At 34.6% G+C, this 18,798-nt stretch overlaps 3 protein-coding genes across 7 annotated transcripts; 1 reads left to right on the top strand and 2 right to left on the bottom strand.

Moving 5' to 3' along the window:
- Nucleotides 1-955: 955 nt before the first annotated feature.
- LOC142555519 (serine/threonine protein phosphatase 2A 57 kDa regulatory subunit B' kappa isoform-like) lies at nt 956-4,308 on the bottom strand. Of its 2 annotated transcripts, none has more exons than XM_075666420.1 (3): nt 4,244-4,308; nt 2,244-4,059; nt 956-1,472 (listed from the first exon to the last, which is right to left on the bottom strand). In XM_075666420.1, the coding sequence occupies exons 2-3, from the start codon at nt 3,381-3,383 to the stop codon at nt 1,131-1,133; spliced, it is 1,482 nt and encodes a 493-aa protein (XP_075522535.1). In that variant the 5' UTR covers nt 3,384-4,059; nt 4,244-4,308; the 3' UTR covers nt 956-1,130. The 2 variants fall into 2 exon arrangements, with proteins under 2 accessions (XP_075522535.1, XP_075522536.1); XM_075666421.1 differs by having other exon boundaries at nt 2,244-4,068; nt 4,266-4,304.
- Nucleotides 4,309-6,976: 2,668 nt separating this feature from the next.
- Nucleotides 6,977-10,030, top strand: LOC142555518 (E3 ubiquitin-protein ligase At1g63170-like). Of its 4 annotated transcripts, XM_075666419.1 has the most exons (6): nt 6,991-7,102; nt 7,239-7,587; nt 7,740-8,574; nt 8,686-8,811; nt 8,907-9,189; nt 9,504-10,030. In XM_075666419.1, the coding sequence occupies exons 3-6, from the start codon at nt 7,916-7,918 to the stop codon at nt 9,702-9,704; spliced, it is 1,269 nt and encodes a 422-aa protein (XP_075522534.1). In that variant the 5' UTR covers nt 6,991-7,102; nt 7,239-7,587; nt 7,740-7,915; the 3' UTR covers nt 9,705-10,030. The 4 variants fall into 4 exon arrangements, with proteins under 4 accessions (XP_075522530.1, XP_075522534.1, XP_075522532.1 ...); XM_075666415.1 differs by lacking the exon at nt 7,239-7,587 and having other exon boundaries at nt 6,977-7,102; XM_075666417.1 differs by lacking the exon at nt 7,239-7,587 and having other exon boundaries at nt 6,992-7,160.
- A 1,767-nt stretch (nt 10,031-11,797) lies between these two features.
- LOC142555517 (uncharacterized) lies at nt 11,798-16,773 on the bottom strand. The gene is made up of 4 exons (XM_075666414.1): nt 14,856-16,773; nt 13,736-13,856; nt 12,900-12,959; nt 11,798-12,813 (listed from the first exon to the last, which is right to left on the bottom strand). Exons 1-4 carry the CDS (start codon nt 16,733-16,735, stop codon nt 11,914-11,916), a joined length of 2,961 nt encoding a protein of 986 aa, XP_075522529.1. The 5' UTR covers nt 16,736-16,773; the 3' UTR covers nt 11,798-11,913.
- Nucleotides 16,774-18,798: the final 2,025 nt, after the last annotated feature.

Genomic DNA, 18,798 nt, shown 5'->3' with positions numbered 1-18,798 from the left:
TTCAGTTTGATTTTTTTTTTCTCAAATAATCAACATATTAAATTTACAAAGTTTAAAATTAATGTATTTCACCAATTGATTGTAATACTAATTAAAACCTGCATCTTCTTTTCTCCTTTCCATTTGTTCAAAAACAAGAGAAACATTTGAAAAAAAGAAAAAAAGAAACATAATTGTTTGCGTTTTTCATTGTCCTTCCTAAATTTGTGAAGTTTCTTAGTTTCCTCGGGCAACTATAAACATTTATCAAGTGTATTTATCATAATTGGATCTCGACTAGTTTTTTGGGTCATGAATTTTTGTCCCACATTGTTATTATATTGAAATGTAAGTTATTGAAATTCTATAAAATGATAATCGTACCCTTTATATCCTACCTCTTAAAATCTTATAAAATGAGCTTTTTAACGAGCTCGAAAATATGTCGAGCTTAAACCAGACTCGTTAAACACGATAAACGAGCTATTAACAAACCGATCTCGAGCTATTTGCAAATTTAGTAATTTTCAAACGATCTGAAGCTCAAACTTGATATTGTTCGATTCATCTCGTTCACATCCCCACAAATGTAATTCAAAATTTCTTGGTTGAGTCCTCCGTCTTCTTCGAATCATCAGAGACCCCACTTGTGTTCTTCTCGGATTTCATCATTTTCTTGATCAATTTTAATTTTTTCTTCTTCATCTAAAAGATGTGAAATTGATTTTTATCTGGTTGTTTTGGATTTAGATGCGCTCACCTCGTTCTTCTGTTCAGAGCTTTATTCTTCTTATTCCAATGTTAAGGTGCTGGGTTGCTAGGGTTTGGGTTTTAAACAAGTAATTGCCATTCGTTTGATGAGAAATAAAAAGAGACTCGCTTTAGTGAATCGTTGCGTCTGGGAGTCCTCATCTGTGGCGACCAAAGGCGAGAGAGGCTCTTGCCTTTGACAATGATATTGACAGAGGCAAGAGTGTTCGACAGTAATCTCGCAAAATACATTCCTAACACTACCATTTCACAACAAAACCCCAGCAGACAGATTAGATTATACAACAGATCTACCATTTGGCCCTGCAAGACCAAAAAACTTAGCATAACGCACAAACCTATTCCAGGACACAAGCCAGACAGCTACAAAGGTCACGGGTTCAATGAGTTACCAGAACAGCGGTATTTCCAACCATTGGCATTGGCTGAAGACTAGCTGTGTTTTTCAGAGGGTCCCAAATTTCCTTCCGCCTTTCAACGGCCAAGTTTGAAGTATCTTGCGCTTCTTGGCAATTAAATGAGCAAGATAAGACTAGGGCATCATCCATATCTACGAGCATCTTTTTCACGTTTAGGGTTAAGTTCAGGACGGCATGGTTCCAGTGGTTTTTCGCATTGGATTCCAGAGCTGGGAATATTATTGGCAGTATAATGTGGCGGTTATGCGTGATTAGATTGATGATTCCGTCGTTGTTCCAAAGAAACAGAGCCCTCTCAGCTACCTGAAATGTAATAATACAATGAATTTATATTAAATTCGGAGTTATTTCGTAGAGAACCCAATTTGGTTTGAGCTCCATGCGACCATGCACTAATAGTTATCGAATACAAACATAATCTCAAACTTCCTAATCTCGTTAAATTCCAAATTCCCTAGAATCCTATAGAAATAACATAAACCCAAAATTCCTTCTATTTACATCCGCACAAACTTGATGTGACTCAACCACATGACAATGAAAATCAATAGCTCAACCAACGGGGGGCTGTTTGATTAATTGCAATTTAACATCCTCCTGTTTTAATATATTTGCATCTAGATATTAAAGTAATCTTGTATCAGCTACCAAATATTTCTGCACATTCTCATGAGCAGTCATTTATCCACCTTGAGAGTTTAATAAAGCTTATTGGGACAGACTCCAAAAGGAGACGCACAAAATCCTAGTCTTCTATAGGTTATTTCAATGACAGATTCCGGATATAAACACAGGGCAATGACATTAGTGATAATTGTGGTTTAAGGGCTCCTGAGGAATTTAGCAAACATACGGACTCAATGGAGCAATTCCTGAAAATTATTGAGAATTCCAGCTTCAAACTAGCATCTTCTTAAACCACTGTACTGATATAAACTGACGTGAAGATTCATATAAGAAACACACCTATGAACGTGTAACATAGTCACAAAAGCTAAAAAGCATTGAACGTTTGCTGGTCAATTTTAATGCCATGACAAATTAAAGATACAAAGAAAAAAAAGGGAAAGTTACCTGAAAATGATAGCTATTAATGCAGTGCCTAATGCGCCAGAACAAAGGAACCATGATTTTTTGAAACTCAGCCATGTTGATCAATTCAAGAATCTCCTCCAACTCACCTAAAAACATCACCTCCTTCTGGCTATTTATAATCGGCCAATATCTCAACAGCCCCTCAATTACACTGCAAGCCAACACAGGTTCCTTTTCAATAAACTGAATCACGCAATATGAGAGCTGCTGAAAATAAACCCCCAATGACTTCGGTTTGTGCAGTGGAATCAATGCTCTACAAAGAAATATCTTATGCTCCTCCTTTAAAGGCAATGCAAATCCCGTGATAACACTCCCAAAAATCTCCAACAATTCAGCAATCCCATTATGCTTCTCTGTCTCGAACACAAATCTATAGAACACATTGCTTATACCCTTTCTTAAAAATGGCCGGTGGGCCATAAACTTCCCATAAATCCTATGCAGAACCGCTTTTAAACAGTCCCTTTCTCTAGGATCCTCCGAATCAAACAACTCAATAATTTTCAAAATGAAGGAATGATTAATGTACTTCTTTCCGGCCTTAGCTTCCAACGAAGTGGAAGTCACAAACTTGAGCAAGAAATCATACACTATCTGCAAGTGTGACCAAGCGGGCTGAAATGTGGGCTCATCATCGTTATCATTCTCACTTGAACTTTTATTACTCAACCGACGATTAGGCGGGAAAGCACGGAAAAAATTTATGGAGCACATTTTGCAAGAAGCTAAAATTGCAGGCTCCGAGAATTTCGGTGGATTCTGTGACACAAAATCCACCAGCTCAAGCAGCGTCGCTTGCTTAATCTCCTTTTCCTGAACACTTTTGGCTGGATCCGTGAAATCAAAGGCCACACAGCAAAGACTTACCTTACTAATGAAAAGATTCATTTTTTCGGAACTTGAAACATCCTTGAAGGCTAGCAGTGGCTCAATTCCAGCAATCACATTAGATGGAAAGATTGCAGCAGCTGAGGCCCGTTTAGCAGCAGTGTTCGCTTCATTGGCCTGGCTCGAAGCCTGAGATGACACATTAGCGCCCAAGCTAGGGTTCCTAGATGAATCTTGATCTGGCTTCTGGGATTTCCGGGGGAGTTTATTGAGAATTTGCTTCAACATTTCGGGGTTTTCAATTCGATAAAGATTGAAAATTTGGACAATAAAAACAGGAAGTTCACGGTTTCAATCTAAAGGCATGATACTTTTTAAACTTGGGGATCTGGAAAAAGAGCCCCCTAGGATGAGAATCCCCAACCATAAATTACAGCATAATGTACAAAAGTGAGATCTTGAAACAAGTTCCTAACAAAATTAAAAAAAAAAAGATAGATATAAACAAACACTAGAAATCACATTAACGCATGCCACACTTTTCAGATGGATCAAGCAAAATCTACCAACACCCCACCATTTTAGGAACAATAATTAACAAAATAAACCTTAGACATTTACGCATTCGTCTGAAAGCCAACCAATCTACAAATGGCTATTAGAGCATGAGGAGCACATGAATGAAAAATCTTAGATTCCTCGATATAAATATAGAGAAAATGAGATTAAAAAAAAAAAAAGAACAACACAAGGGAAAAATTAGAATCTTTGATTGTGCCTGAGGCGATTGCACAAAGGATTGATAATGCAAATTTGACACTAATGGGCGTTGAAATGTTGGAAAAGAGAGATGGGCTGAAGCAATAAATTTTCTTGGATTTTGGGTTTGGTTGTGTGTGTGGATTCAGATTGAAGATCCCATTGACATTTCAAGAGATTTTCATCTGTGTTTTCAAGCCAAAAACTGGGTTTACTTGACCCTATCCTGCAGGCAGTGTCCGCAAGTGTGGATCCAAAAGTTTGAATTTTTTCGAATCAAATTTTTTTTTTTTTACGTGTAGTTGGACCCGGATCACTCCACAGGAGTGATCCGAGCCGTTGCCTGCACGGGCAGGGTGAAACAATCCGAGACGTTGAAAATCACCAACCGGTAAAAATGTGTCGCTCAACAGTGAAAATCACCAACCAAACTGAAGTGCTGGGTCCTGATTTGTCATGTCACCACTATATTTGGTAATTTAAAATTCAAAACTGTGAATATATTCTATCTATTCTATTTTATTAAGATTGAGCACATGATAATAACTACTTATGAGGACATCAATTTTTTTCCAATTTTACCCTTATATGATATTAATATTACACTTTTGTTTTTTGTTATTTTGTTTTTTTTTTAAATTTCAACACACACTTTTATTTTTTATTTTTTGTTAATTCAACAATTCAAATATCAATTTAGTCACTCCATAAATTGTCAAATTACTCTTTAGTCCATCGATAATGATAAAAAAAATTTGTACACGCGATGTGTGTGGTTGGTAACGAGTATATATAAAGATTTAGAGCTGATTTAAAACTAAGGTCATCCATAATAATAAAAATATTTCTTTCAAATATTTGTGGACCCCATAATCCACATCATCAATCAAATATTTCTATACTCAAATATCTCATATTTCACAATCAAATATCACACCAACCAAATATTTATGGGTCCCACTGTCACAGTCAAATATAATTAAATAAATATTTCACAATCAAATATAATTAAATAAATAATAAAAAAAGTGAAAAAAAAAATAAAACTGGTTCACCTCGACCCACCCAAACTCCTCACAATTGTGAAGAGCTTGGGGACCCAAGCTCCCGAGCTCTTCACAATTGCTTCACCTCGACCCAACTTGATCAAAAAAAAAAAAAAATCGACCAAAAAAAAAAACTCTATCCATCTCGACCCAAAAAAAACTCGACCCAAAAAACAAGCGCGTCTCAATCACTCTTGTTTTAAGAAATTAAAAAAAAATTATAATATCCGGTTACAAATTTGTAACTGGATATTATTGTGGCACACAAATCAATGGTGTGCAATGGTGAATATTTCAACGGAGAAGATATCTGGATGGCATGGCTCGGATAATACCCACCGTTGTGGATGTCGTAATAAACTTTCGCATGTGAAGAAGAACGTGAAAATGGAACTATTTGATTTTCACATTTCACAAAATTGATTCGCCAATTGTGATGTCAACCATGATTTGGCTGTTGCGGCTCTCGATTATTCACCTTCATATTTTTATTCGGACTTCTCACTTTAATTTTATTTTCGTAAATATATCAACTAATTAAGCCGCAAATATTTTATCTAAAGTAAATATTTTTATATCGAATCGAGCCGATTGTATTTATCTTTCTTTATCTTATTAATAATATAATCATCTGAGACCGGACTTGTAGCCCTGTTGTCTCACCCCCTATCAGATTAGCTGATTTCTCGAGTTCGAATCACCCGCGTGTCTTGTGATAAAATAATAATAATAATAATAATAATATAATCATATAATAGTGAGAATCATTAACATCTTTGAACGATCGCTTATTATGATTTTGAGAATAAAGGCTTCGACTTCTATCCAATAAAGTGAGATTGCTGTTTTTTTAAAAAAAAAAAGAAAAAAAGAAGAAAAAAGAAATAGTCTTCTTTGTTCATCATCTTATAAATTGTATTGACAAAAAAAATCTAATTCTAACAACTAAAATGTTGTTTACATAAAATGATTCGAAAGCCAAACAATTAATTGAAACTAGTGCACTGACGCACGCGTTGCGTGCTTGTATAATATTTTTTATAATTCATTTGATTTACATTTAAATGAGGATCAAAATATAATTATAAAAAATAGTGAGGGACTACACTGTAATTTTGATATATAAATTAAAAAATAAAATAAAAAATAAAAGAATAAAAAAAATGACCTCATCAGCGAGAATTGAAACTATAACCTGAACCCAAAAAACAATGATTCTATCCACTAAATCACGTATAACTTGCATTAAAGTTTTAACATTTTATTAATATATATAATTACTAAAACAGACCATGACACCAAAGTTAGTTACTTTAAGTGCCTCAAACTTAATAAAGTAGTATAGATTAAAATAAATATCCAAACTTAAATAGAAACAATTCGACCTCCAAATAAACAATTTATTTATCATAATACATAGTTAAATTACGATAATTTTAGAAACTTAATTTGATTGTAATTTAGATAGATTTGACATTCGGGTAGCTCAAGTAAAATATTTTTATTTCCGTACTTTAGAAATCAAAAGTTAATTTGATTAATATAGTAATATATGATACAGTAGATCTCTTGTGAGACAGTCTCACGAATCTTTATCTGTTAGACGGATCAACTATAATGATATTCATAATAAAAGTAATACACTTAACATAAAAAGTAATATTTTTTAATGAATGACTTAAATAAAAGATCTGTCTCACAAAATAAGACCCGTGAAATCGTCTCACATAAGTTTTTTTTTGTCAATATCTTATTATTGTTATCAAATTGATTCAATTTTTATATCAAATTTTTTTGTTCTAAACACATGTTGAATTTATTTTGAAACACTTCAATTTTCGTAATAACGAGAAAATAAAATATAATAAAATTTTCAAATATAGCTAAAGATATTTATAATAATTATGATATGAAAATTTTATTTTTAAAATAACTATTATCCATAATTTGGAAATAAAAAATTATAAAGTTTAAAAATTATCCCAATATTACATTTTTCAGAAAATAAAAAAAAAATGAACCCCTTAAAAATAAATAAAAATAAAATTAAATAGATGATAGTGAGGTATTCGCATTTTGTGTAATAATATTTCGACAACAATCTAAGAGTCTTCGAAATGAACGATTTAGAGCTATCTTTTAGAGAAAAGCTTGACAGATTTTTCATTTGGTCACTCAAATCTTCGATTCATCGAAACATTGGTCAGAATCATGAATTTTGTTCGCTTGAATGTGTATAATTTATCTGCAGAATTTTCAAGTTACGTCTTTTTTAGCTATTTTGTAAATAATTTTATTTTGTTTTGGTTTGAATTTATTTGTGGACTTTTCATTTCAGAGATTTTGTTATTTATGACGGACGCGTATGAAATGCTTGCTCAACGATTTATTGCTACTAGGGATTTTGGTTTCCTGAGTTGTGGAATTTGGAAATTGTTCTCAATTTGAATTCCAAAATGATAGAATTTATTATGAAATGATGTGTTAATTTAAATATTAAGGTTTTGATAAGAACATGTGACTGATGCTGCTGCTCATATGGGTGTATTGTTTGTAGATTGAATTTATAAGCACGTGATTTTCTGTGTGTTGGTATTAGTATTAGGCTACGATTTTTGTTGTTTTGATCTGTCCTTTTGCGTTGACGGATTATTATTCTTGAAGAGGTGTAGCTGTTTGTTATCATGGTAATTGTTCAGTTTCCTGAAAATGTATTAAAACGATAAGAAAAAATATTGTGAAACTTTTGTTTCCTTTTCAATTGAGGAAGGTTTCATTATTGAAATATCCTGACTGAATGAGGTGGTTTTCAATATCCTGCCTTGTGTTACTTGACCAGGGTCCTGGAGAAATGATTATGTATGCTGGGTGAAGTGTCGGAATCCACGGTATTTGAGTGACTTAATCCTATCAGGCATTCAGTTTTGGCATTGATAGGAAGGGGTCTGAAGATATTTTCACTAGCCTATTGTCCCATGTCCTCGGTTTGTTGCCGTGTCCGTTCGATGGACTTGGATGGCTCTGCCCTTATTGGGAATTCAACATAAAAGCCAAGCCAAGAAAGTCTTTATGTTAATGGAGCGAGCCGATAACCACAATGATAATCAACATGTTATTGAAATTACTAGTAGCAGTGACGCTTCTTCGTCTAGTTTCTCCCATGACAGGCCGTTTGGGGCCTTGGAGCTGCAACATAGTGAGAATCAACCGAGTGCTAGCTCAAGAGTTCCTGTTTATCAAACCCCGATTTTTACTGCCAATGGATCAAACACAAGGAACTCATCACAGATGCGAAGAGGAAATAATCGTGGCCGCCAAAGGAGTCCACTGAATTCTGGTTTATGGATATCAGTTGAGCTACTGTTGACTTTAAGCCAAATTATTGCAGCTATTATTGTGTTGTCTCTTTCAAAGCACGAAAAACCAGGTGCTCCTTTGAAAACATGGATATTGGGTTATGCATCTGGCTGTTTGGCGATTCTCCCTCTTCTATGTTGGCGTTTTAAATATCGGAACCAGGGTTCTGAACAGGTTTCATTTCAACTTCGTCAGGATTCTTCTCAGGGAAACTCTATGACTGGCTCTTTGACGGGGAGAGTCGTTGGAGGAGAAGATCGCCGGTCAACTGGTACAGCAACCAGAGGCACTCAAAGTAATGGTTTACCAAGTTCTAGGTAACTGCTGCATATGCATCACCAAATTATTCATGTTGAACTTAATGGTTTGGGACAGTGAAGTTGATAATTACATTGTGGGGAACTAATTTTCCATTCTTATTTTTGAAGGCTTAAGGTGTTCATCGAATACTTAAAGATGGGTTTGGATTGTTTCTTTGCTGTTTGGTTTGTTGTTGGGAATGTCTGGATTTTTGGAGGGCACTCTTCATCCACTGAAGCCCCAAACGTGTACAGGTACTTCTAGAATACGCTACATTTTCTTAGCATACTCACAATGAGATTTGTTTCTTTTTAAATTCACACTTTTTTTGGAACTTTTTCACTCGCAGGTTATGCATAGTATTTCTCACATTTAGTTGTATTGGCTATGCAATGCCTTTCATTCTCTGTGCTACAATTTGCTGCTGCCTTCCTTGTTTATTTTCGGTCCTGGGCTTCAGAGAAGATTTGTCTCAGAATAGAGGAGCTACTCCAGAGTCTATTAGTACTCTGCCAACTTATAAATTTAAAGTCAAGAAAAATAAGAGCAAGGACAGCGTCTCTGGTGCAGGTGAAGGTGGGACAGTGGCTGTTGGAACAGAGAACGAGCGTGCAATATCAGGAGAGGATGCAGTATGATTCATTTTATTCTACTGAATTATTAAATTTTGTCGATGAAAATGGCTTGATTTCAATGATTGACTGCTTTGTCCCCCCATTTTCTTCGTTAATGAAAATATGAGGTTGGAGATCATTTGAAATCTAATTCATCTCCGTAAACTGTTATGGATTCGAGCCTCATTGCTTCTACTTCTGTCAACCACATCTGCATGTATTCTGAAGTACATTATCTTCTTGACTCATTTATTTAAATTGCATTATGTTCCTGCCGTATGTGGCCCTTCAGTCGAACCCTGAAAAGTAACTTTGGTTTTTCTGATCAACAGGCATGCTGTATCTGCTTAGCCAAGTACCTAAATAATGATGAACTGAGAGAGCTGCCTTGCTTGCATCTCTTTCACAAGGAGTGTGTCGACAAATGGCTGAGAATCAATGCATCATGTCCACTCTGCAAAGCCGAAGTTGGTCAAACCATTTCGAGTTCCCTTATCGAAGCAACTGTCAATCTGCGAAATAGCGCCGTATAAAGTATGAGACTTCTACGAAGAAATATTCTGCCTGGTTTCATTACCAATGGAGGGAGCCTCACTTTGTGTATGCCTCGTTTTATTGATACCTAAAAATTGGTCCCCTTCACTTTTTATTTAGATTATACTTTGTTACCTTTAATGATTTCGCATATGGCAAATAGTTTTCAGTATGAGACAAATTGCAGCAAGTTCAAGTGTTCGACACCACATTCTTGATATGTGATATGGGTTGAACAAAATGTTTTCTTGGTTACAATTTGGTTGCTTTAGTTTATTGATTCTATTGCTGGAATAATATGTAAACGTTAGATTTTCCTTTTTTTCATGCTGGATACCAATCAAATCAATGTATATGGTGTCAATTTATTATCACGTATAATTTAAACCCTTTTCTCAACTTTTTTCTTTAGCAAATTAGAATTATCCATATCTATTTTATTCAAAAAATTTAAACCTAATATGTAAGAGCAAGGTGCTAAACGGCCTTGAATTTTTTAGATTTATCTCCTATATAACGTGTCCCGAATATACATAAATGTCATTTTGATTAATTTATTAAAAATAACCTTTAAATTTCAATATATTATAAGTTGTTTTAGGAGTTTACATAAATGTCATTTTGATTAAATTTATTTAAAACAACTTATAAATTTCAATATATTATAAGTTGTTTTAGGAGTTTATAAGATGTAATATTTTATTTTGTTAAAGTGTTTGAATAAAATAAGACAATTGAACTTAAATATATTGATTATTTGGTATTATAAGATATTTTTTATATAACAAAAAATGACATAATACCATAAAAATAATGCAATAAATTTTTTTTGTAAATTATTATTATTATAAATATTTTCAGATTTATAAATATTAGTATTAAACGTAATAATTTAAATAATAAATATTTTAGTAATAATCAACAATAGTATTATTACCACTATTATTAATTAAAATTATTTATTATTATTATTATTGTAATTTAATATTATTATTATTGTAATAAATAATAATATAGTAAACGAAGAACCAGTTAATTTCTGTCAGTAACTTTATTTTTTTCTTCCTAGGTGTCAGACATGGTTATGGTAGGACTGCTATAATTAACGTGAATGATGCTAATCCCACTAATGAAATCTTTGCATATCACTTCATAGGAATGCCATTGTTAATCTCTAACTTTGCGTTCTTTTATCATCAGGAAATGGATGAAATAATATAAGCAAGTACCACCAGATTGCAGAAAGGGAGAGAAGGAACCAAATATGGCAATTTGGCATGCATGAACTGCATGACCATTTTGGTACGTATCTTCAGTGAAATGAATTTGTGTGTCCAACTTAAAGAAGGCTGGTGATACATAAGACTTGATCTTTGGTTGTTACATCTTCAAGGAAAGGAAAAGCATGTTTTCGCACTTGTGAAGTTGTGTGAAGCCAAATGAGACTCAAATTGGGGGACAAGCCTTAGCAAGCATATATGCCCAGACCCTGACCCACAGCTCACCAAAACATGGTTGAGTTGTACATTTTTATACAATGTGGTGGTTCAATAATATCGGAGGACCAATCTCACACATTAATTCGATTTCATGACTATTGCAAAGAGTAGTTGAATGTGCCACAACGGCCCTCTCTGAATCCAATAATTGAGCTTGTGTGGAAGTTTGAAAGATTCCTTTACCATCATTGTTGTGAGTTATAGTTGTTTGTCATGGTGATAGTTGCTCATCAATATATTTGGTATACGAGCCAAGTGTTTTAATGCATGGTTATTCCCTGATTTGAATTTAATACCTTTGTGTGCAAACGAACTTGATAGTTGTAAATAAACAATTAGATCAGTGGGATAGCAGTAGCTGTTCTTTTTGTGGCTTATTTCTGGGATTTTCCTGCATATTGTATGAGAAGGAAAAAGGGTTGATAGCTGGTGCTTCGCTAACATACATGTGTGCATGTGTTGAATTCATATGCTTTCTATATTCTTTATGAAGGTTATTGTCATAGTTGTAGTCCTTCAGTGAAACGTCTCTCTCACAAAATTTATGAAATAGTGACGAAATTAATTAAAGCTTTGAACAAATACCAGAAAGGTCAGAATAAACCAACAATTAAAACACATGTAGTCACCAACCCAAGTCCTAAGACAAAATATATCATAAATTAAAACACGATTATATACAAGAAGTTATTTTGTTATCATGTTTCAGTCAGTAACGTTTCCATCTCCCGTCACGTTGGGGCCCAGGGGGAAGCTGATGGGTCACCCACCCGCCACTTGAAGGTGGCCCCTCCCATCCCCGAGGTGGTTGCTGGCTCGGCATGTCAACCATAAGTTGATTTGGAAGGGGCACCTGCAACGGCTGCCTGTGGCTTTGAGCCACCTGATAGGGCTGGTTGTGCAGCTGATTTGGTAGTTGCGGCTGCCACTCAGGAATGTCATCATCATCGTCATTCCATGGTTTAATACCGAGGGGTCTATCATCTACCATGCTCCTACTCGGTGCACTACCACCGCTTTGGCCATATTTTTTAATAAGCTCTCTAACTTGATCTACTGAACGTTGAGCTGAATTCACATCACGATTATGCAAATCTTGTGGTGAAATCCGGGCCACGGATGGGTTCAAATGCCCAGCAAAATTGAATTCGGGCAAGTCATCATCAGCTTTCGCTGACTGGGCAGAAGCTATCGGGCCAAACCCAGGTGGTACATCATCTTCCTCATCGGGTTGAGACATCATTGTGGAGCGTACAACGTTAGTTGAAGCGGATGCAAAAGCTCTAGTCTCTGCATTATCGTTAACTTTAGCATTCGATGAATCTTGCATCTTCTTAGGAGAGTCGAGAGATTGTTTTTTCAAGCTGTGTTTGTTGTATGAAGATGAGTTATTAGGTGATACTATGTTGCTTTTATGAGCCCTTCTCCACACAACTACACCAATTAATAGTCCATTTTCGATAGGGATATCAGTCTCGGATTGTTTCTTGGGCATGTGTTCGTTAATCATATTGGTCATTCTTGAAGTCCGAGGGCATAGATAAAGCTCGACGCCAGCCGATGGTTCGGCATAACCTAGCCTCTCGTCCGCAGCAAAAGAATCGATAGCCTTCATAAAGAATAGAATTACGTTCACAAAATGAAACAGCAACACTTGGCGTAGCCCACATAAATTTATAATAATATGTATGTTACCTCAGAAAGGCTGGTCTGGGGAGTCTTAGATGATTTGTCGCCCAAAACGAACTCCAGAACCTGAAGATAGAATAGTTTTATTAATGAATTCAAGAAGCAAAATGAAATTTATACGTAAGCGTCTACCTAACATTAATGCTTGAAGATGGATTCTTTACTTCTTTTTTTCACTTCCGAAAATAAAATTTAAAATTTAAGACGTCATTCACAAAGCATATTCCGAATTTTCACGTGTTAATTATATGATTCAATTCTTGTATTAGTTTCAACTATGTACGCGTTAGCAGCATTCGGAATTACCATGCCATCCATTGACAGTTTTAAATTGGATTGAAACTACGTCAAATAAGGATGACAGTGTCCATATTTAGGCAAAAAAGCACAAAACGGAAACAGGCTCCAACATTTTATATGATAATTTCTCTTTAAGGGACTTGTGTATCAAAGGTTTTGTTTGGTGAAACTGATATACATTGTCAAAAGAAAGATCGCATCACCTCGCGTCCTAGTTCAAATTATTTGTGGCAAGCACTTGCTTCCAACACACGAGGTTAACGTTATAATCTAATTTTTTCTTTTGCTTAAGCATATATTTCTTTTGATTATGCATAGAAAGGACGCAAGCTGGAGAAAAAATATTTATCCTGAACAACTAGCCGTCTCGCAAATTTTCGATCCAAACTGCTATTGTACATCCACACTAATACGAGATAAACACCACTACACATAACCAATAAGAGGTCATGTGGACCAATACAAAAACATAAGGTCAAAGTTAAGAAAAACAGGTGGCACAGATTAGTTGTAGAGAAGAGGAAGAAGAGGCCTCGGTATACCATGACTGCACGAGTTCGAGACATAGGGAGCTCTCTAAGAAATTTTTCAAACGAGTCAAGTCTAACTCGTCCCTTGATCTCAAGAGAGGTGGCCCACTCCTTGGTAGATGTCTTCTCACCACTGTTGATAGAAAATGAATAAATGAGGGAAATCAATGAGGTACAAAACTACATCAACTTTCTTGATAACTTCAGATGAATTTTATGATCAAACATGCATATCAGGCAATACTGACGTATCTGCATGACAAACGTACAAACACAATGCAATTGGAGAAGTGAAAAAGAGAAGAATCTATTGTTCTAACAGTAACAGTTCACAATTTGTTCACCGAGAATCTAACACACAAAATTTGAACAAACTTGCATCTAGTAGTAAATCACAATTCCTTTACACCTCAACTAAAGATAGACCACAATATAAAGTCATCAGCAATCTTCAGACACTACAAAAAGGATAAGAGTTCAAGGATGGGAACAAAGAGAACTCAACCAAAAGCTTAGCTTACTGTGAAGGAAAAGAGTAGTGTTACACATTCTAAGATTTAGAGACTTGACTGGCTAGACTCGTTTCAAGTATCTTACACACTTTAAGAAAATATAAAATATTTCAATTTAAAGGTTCTCATATTGTATCTTATATTTTATAATTAAGCTCTCAAACCATTTAGATCAAACGAGTTCAAGAGGAATAAAATATGCGACAAAAGGACCGATAATAATGGATTTGAAGATAATTCAGAAAATAAAATAAGATTGAGATTATTTAGAATAGAACTTATAATATGATGAAAATAAATTGGTATGATCTCCACTCTTCTAAAAAGATTTTATAAGATCTTAACAGTTTTTACTATTATTATAAAATAAAATCTTGTTTAAGAGCTTTCATAATGAACTTTCAAATAACTTAGAAGCTTAGCCAAAAAGGCTCTTAATTCTACATTGTAAGTTAAAAAGGGGGTAAATATTTCATAGGTAACTGGAATCGTGCACAAATTACTTGCCAATTTACTTCATGCAATCTACCGTAAAACTCTAGAGTAGCACAGTCACATACAAATAACACAGCATGAATCAATGGTCATTATTTAGGCTGTCCACCTATAAAATAGCAAACCTTTGAAATATGCCACCAACATTGATTGATGTTGATATATTTAGCTGAAGTATGCCCTTCCAGATGTAGTTAACCCTTGATGCATAACTAGGAAGAAATTTATGCCCTGCAGGATTCCCACTTGATTTCGCATTCATGACTTTGAGCTTCTTGACAACGTCTGAATTTTTGGGAGAAGCATCTTTTGGAGAAACTGAAGCATGATCAGGAGCCCGAGAGTTGACAACCTTGGGGCTTTCTTTGTGTGTCACAAGGGTCTTACGTGCAGCGTCTGGAGATAAATTCTCAAAAGGAGGTTCAGAATCTAGAGACTCCATGAACTCATCCAGCGAAACAATTGGAGGTAGAAATTCTGCATCCTTCAATTCATCAACCATCATTCCTTGCATTAAATCAGTCCCATCAGTTGGAATGATCAGGCTACCTGAAAAATCTTGATTTTCTGAACTCTTCTGACCTGCAACAATTTCTTTATCTTTAGGACTTGCCACTGAAGGAGAACCAGTTTCAATCTTCTTTTGTGGATGAGGTTGTGTTAGTACAGTAGTTCCGCCAGAAACTTCAGCAGAAACTCCATCATCACGCTCAATTTCTAATTGATATTCACCCTTGTGTGTTTTCTTAACCAAACGTCTAATATCAACTTCTATATCAGGCAAAACTACCATTTGGGCCATCTCTTCTGCTTTTGCCATGCGCCACTCTGATAACTCCTTGGAAGCAAGCTCTTCTGCCGACATGGAGCATAATTTCTCGGGAGATATTTCACCTGACATGACCTGTTCTCTCAGTTCTGGGTTACTACGATCTTTCAGATTGAACAAAAGAGACCTGCCCTTCTCTTTGTACTTTTTGTTCACACCACCAAATAGTTTAAACAGTTCAGACTCGATTCTAACAGCCACATTCTCCGGTGTTGGAATCTCTACAACACTCCTGTCACTGCGACCCATAATTTCCTCTTCAACAGGCTTGAGCTTTTCTGAATCTTGAACCTCCAGTCCTTCCCTCATCTGGACATCAAAGTCGAATGCCCAAGAAAGTCCATTTCCCTGTAAAAGGTCATCTTTAGGAAAGAAACTATCACCAAAAGGAATGTCCTCATCGGGTAAAATGGAGCCATACTGGAAATCCTGGAAAGCCTGACCATCATCCCCCCTGTTTCCACTTGTAGGAAGCTCATCAGATAACACTCGACAATCATTGGTTGCACCAACTACATCTCTTTTTAATGAAAGTTCCTCAGAAGAACAGCCCACGACAAGCCCTCTCGTAGCCAAATTGGATTCAGAAACTTTCGAATCCATAGGCATCTGATGTGTGTTATGTGAATTAATTTGGTTTTCCTGGGTATTCAAAACCTTGTGTTGGTTCATATCTGCCAAAGATAGTGCAGCAGTTAAAGATTCCCTCATTTTGGACCTTACAGCTTCAGAGCCATCCTTGCCGGTTGTCGATTTGCTTTGCATCAGTTTTTTATCCACCAAAGGTTGAGCTCGCAAATCAGGAGCCCCCAACTTCGCCTGAATTGTTGAAGCTCTCTTTTGGGGTGCTGATGGCTGAAGAAGTCTTGTCGAACCAACATTAGCTCCCATGTGTGATGGGAGCTTGCCAGGCGGCAGCGGTTGCTGTGCAGTAGAATTGTTCATCAGAGGTTTCAGGTCAGCCTTTCGTTTAACTGGCAAAAATGCCTTGTCTCCAGATACATGACCTACCGTGTTCGATCCGCGATTATAACCTGAAATTGCATGATGTCCAACTTGGTTGTTTTGCATAACTGATGCATCGAACCCAGGATTATTTGGTACTTGCACCACCAAATCCATTTGCTCTTTTGATACGAAGAAACAATTTGATACAGGATTATTCGACACAGCCATCAGACTGCCGACGCCACAGAAAAATGAAACCCTAGCAAAATCGGTTATTTCCGCTTCGTAGTGTGTGTAGCGAATTTACACACAATTTTTGGGGCAATTTCCGAGTGAAGTGTATTAACGTTTTTACTAAGACTAACGACTTCTGACTTTAGCAGAAACAATGTTTACAAATTCTGTGTTTTAGATTTAACAAATTTGTCATTTAAAAAAGATTATTTATTATTCATCATTGCCAAGATATTAAATAATAAAACTCTTACTATCCTCCATTATTTATTAAATTATATTGTGTTTATAGATTAAGAAATAATATTCATATCTAACTTTTAAAAATAAAATTAGATATTTCAGAATCCTGATCGACTTAAGTCAAATTATATCCCGAATATATACGGTGCATTTGTTTTTTAACTCTGAAAAAACAAACAAGTCTATAAATTTGGGACAAAGACAATAAGCATAATCGTACAAATTAAGTTTCATTGATTTAAAATTTTAAGATTATTCAAAATATTTGTGTAGCAACTTTTGACTTTAGCCCAGTGAAACAAGGATTACAAATTCTATTTTAGTTTTGACTTTAGCTCAAAGATTACAAATTCTATTTTATATATTTACAAATGATATATTATGTTAAAAAAAACCCTTCACGTAAATTGCTTTGAATGGGTAAATAAACTTTTATTACAAATCAACTCTTACAACTTTTGGGTTGTTTTATTATGTCTTTTAGCTGTATCATTTGATTCCAAAATGTATCTATATCATTTATTTATTAAAAGTTGCATTGTTAATGAATGCATAATTCACGGAAAGACACATTCATTCACGAAAAGACACATTCATTAATAGAAAGACACAGTGATTCATGAAATCACACAACTCTTCGTTACAATTTTTGTCTATCTATAAATATATGTTCTGCAATACAATATGATTGCTATATCATTGTATTGAAGGGATTGTTGTATCTCGTGAGTAATTTGCTGCCAAAACTCATTAGCAAACTTAAACAACTAAGAGTAAATAAAACCTTAAAAAGAAAGTATTTTTAATACGCCTCAAACCCGAGTTTTTCCCTACATTATTTCTTTATTCTCGTAGAAAATTAGGAGCATATAAATACATAATGTCAGAATATTCGATGCTTCATCCCTGACATGTTGGACCCATTGAAAATTTCAGGGACGCATACCGACCCCAACCCGTTAGAACATAAACTATACCCGAAGTTGAATGGGTTGAACCCGTTAGATCCTTCAAAAATTCATATTAATATTATATTTTGATTTATCTAATTTTAATCAACAAATAATAATAAAATTAAACAAAGTAATTCAAATTAAAACTCTTATTACAAAATCAAATCAATCTAATAATTAATGAAATAACTTTTATATGTGCGTATATATATATGTACGTATATATTCTCATAAACATTAATATGTACGTATATATTCTCATAAACATTAATATGTACGTATACATATGTATGTAAATATTCTCATAAACATTAATCATAAGATTCATAACGTGGTTGGGAACCGTTCAAATATTACATCATATGTATATATATATATATATATATATAAATATATATAAGATATAGGTGATGTAAGTTTTAAAAACGTGCGGTGCGACATCTGGTTAAGTGGGATTTTATTTTGTAAAAAATCAAATATATGTAAGATATCGGTGATGTAAGTTTTAAAAACGTGCGGTGCGACATCTGGTTAAGTGGGATTTTATTTTGTAAAAAATCAAACATAATAAGATTTAATTTCTATTGGGTAACATGCGTGTCTAATAGTGAAAATAATTTTAAAGGTTTTAATTATTTGTGACTAAGTTCTAACAAAAATCATTAAAATATTGTGCTCACGATTTCCAAGAAAAAAATAATTCTTTTTTTATTCTCCTAGTTTACTCTTCATAATCATGCCAAGTTTGTGGTCGATACACCCGCCCTTAGAAATGAATCAATGTACCATGCAAATATAGAAGTTTCAATACACAAATATACCATCTTCAAATAACGGCATAATGTATTTTCTAAACAACAT

This window comes from Primulina tabacum, chromosome 9 (assembly GCF_025594145.1).
Source record: "Primulina tabacum isolate GXHZ01 chromosome 9, ASM2559414v2, whole genome shotgun sequence".
In the NCBI taxonomy this organism is placed as follows: Eukaryota; Viridiplantae; Streptophyta; class Magnoliopsida; order Lamiales; family Gesneriaceae; genus Primulina; species Primulina tabacum.
This window is presented reverse-complemented; position numbering and strand designations above follow the sequence as displayed.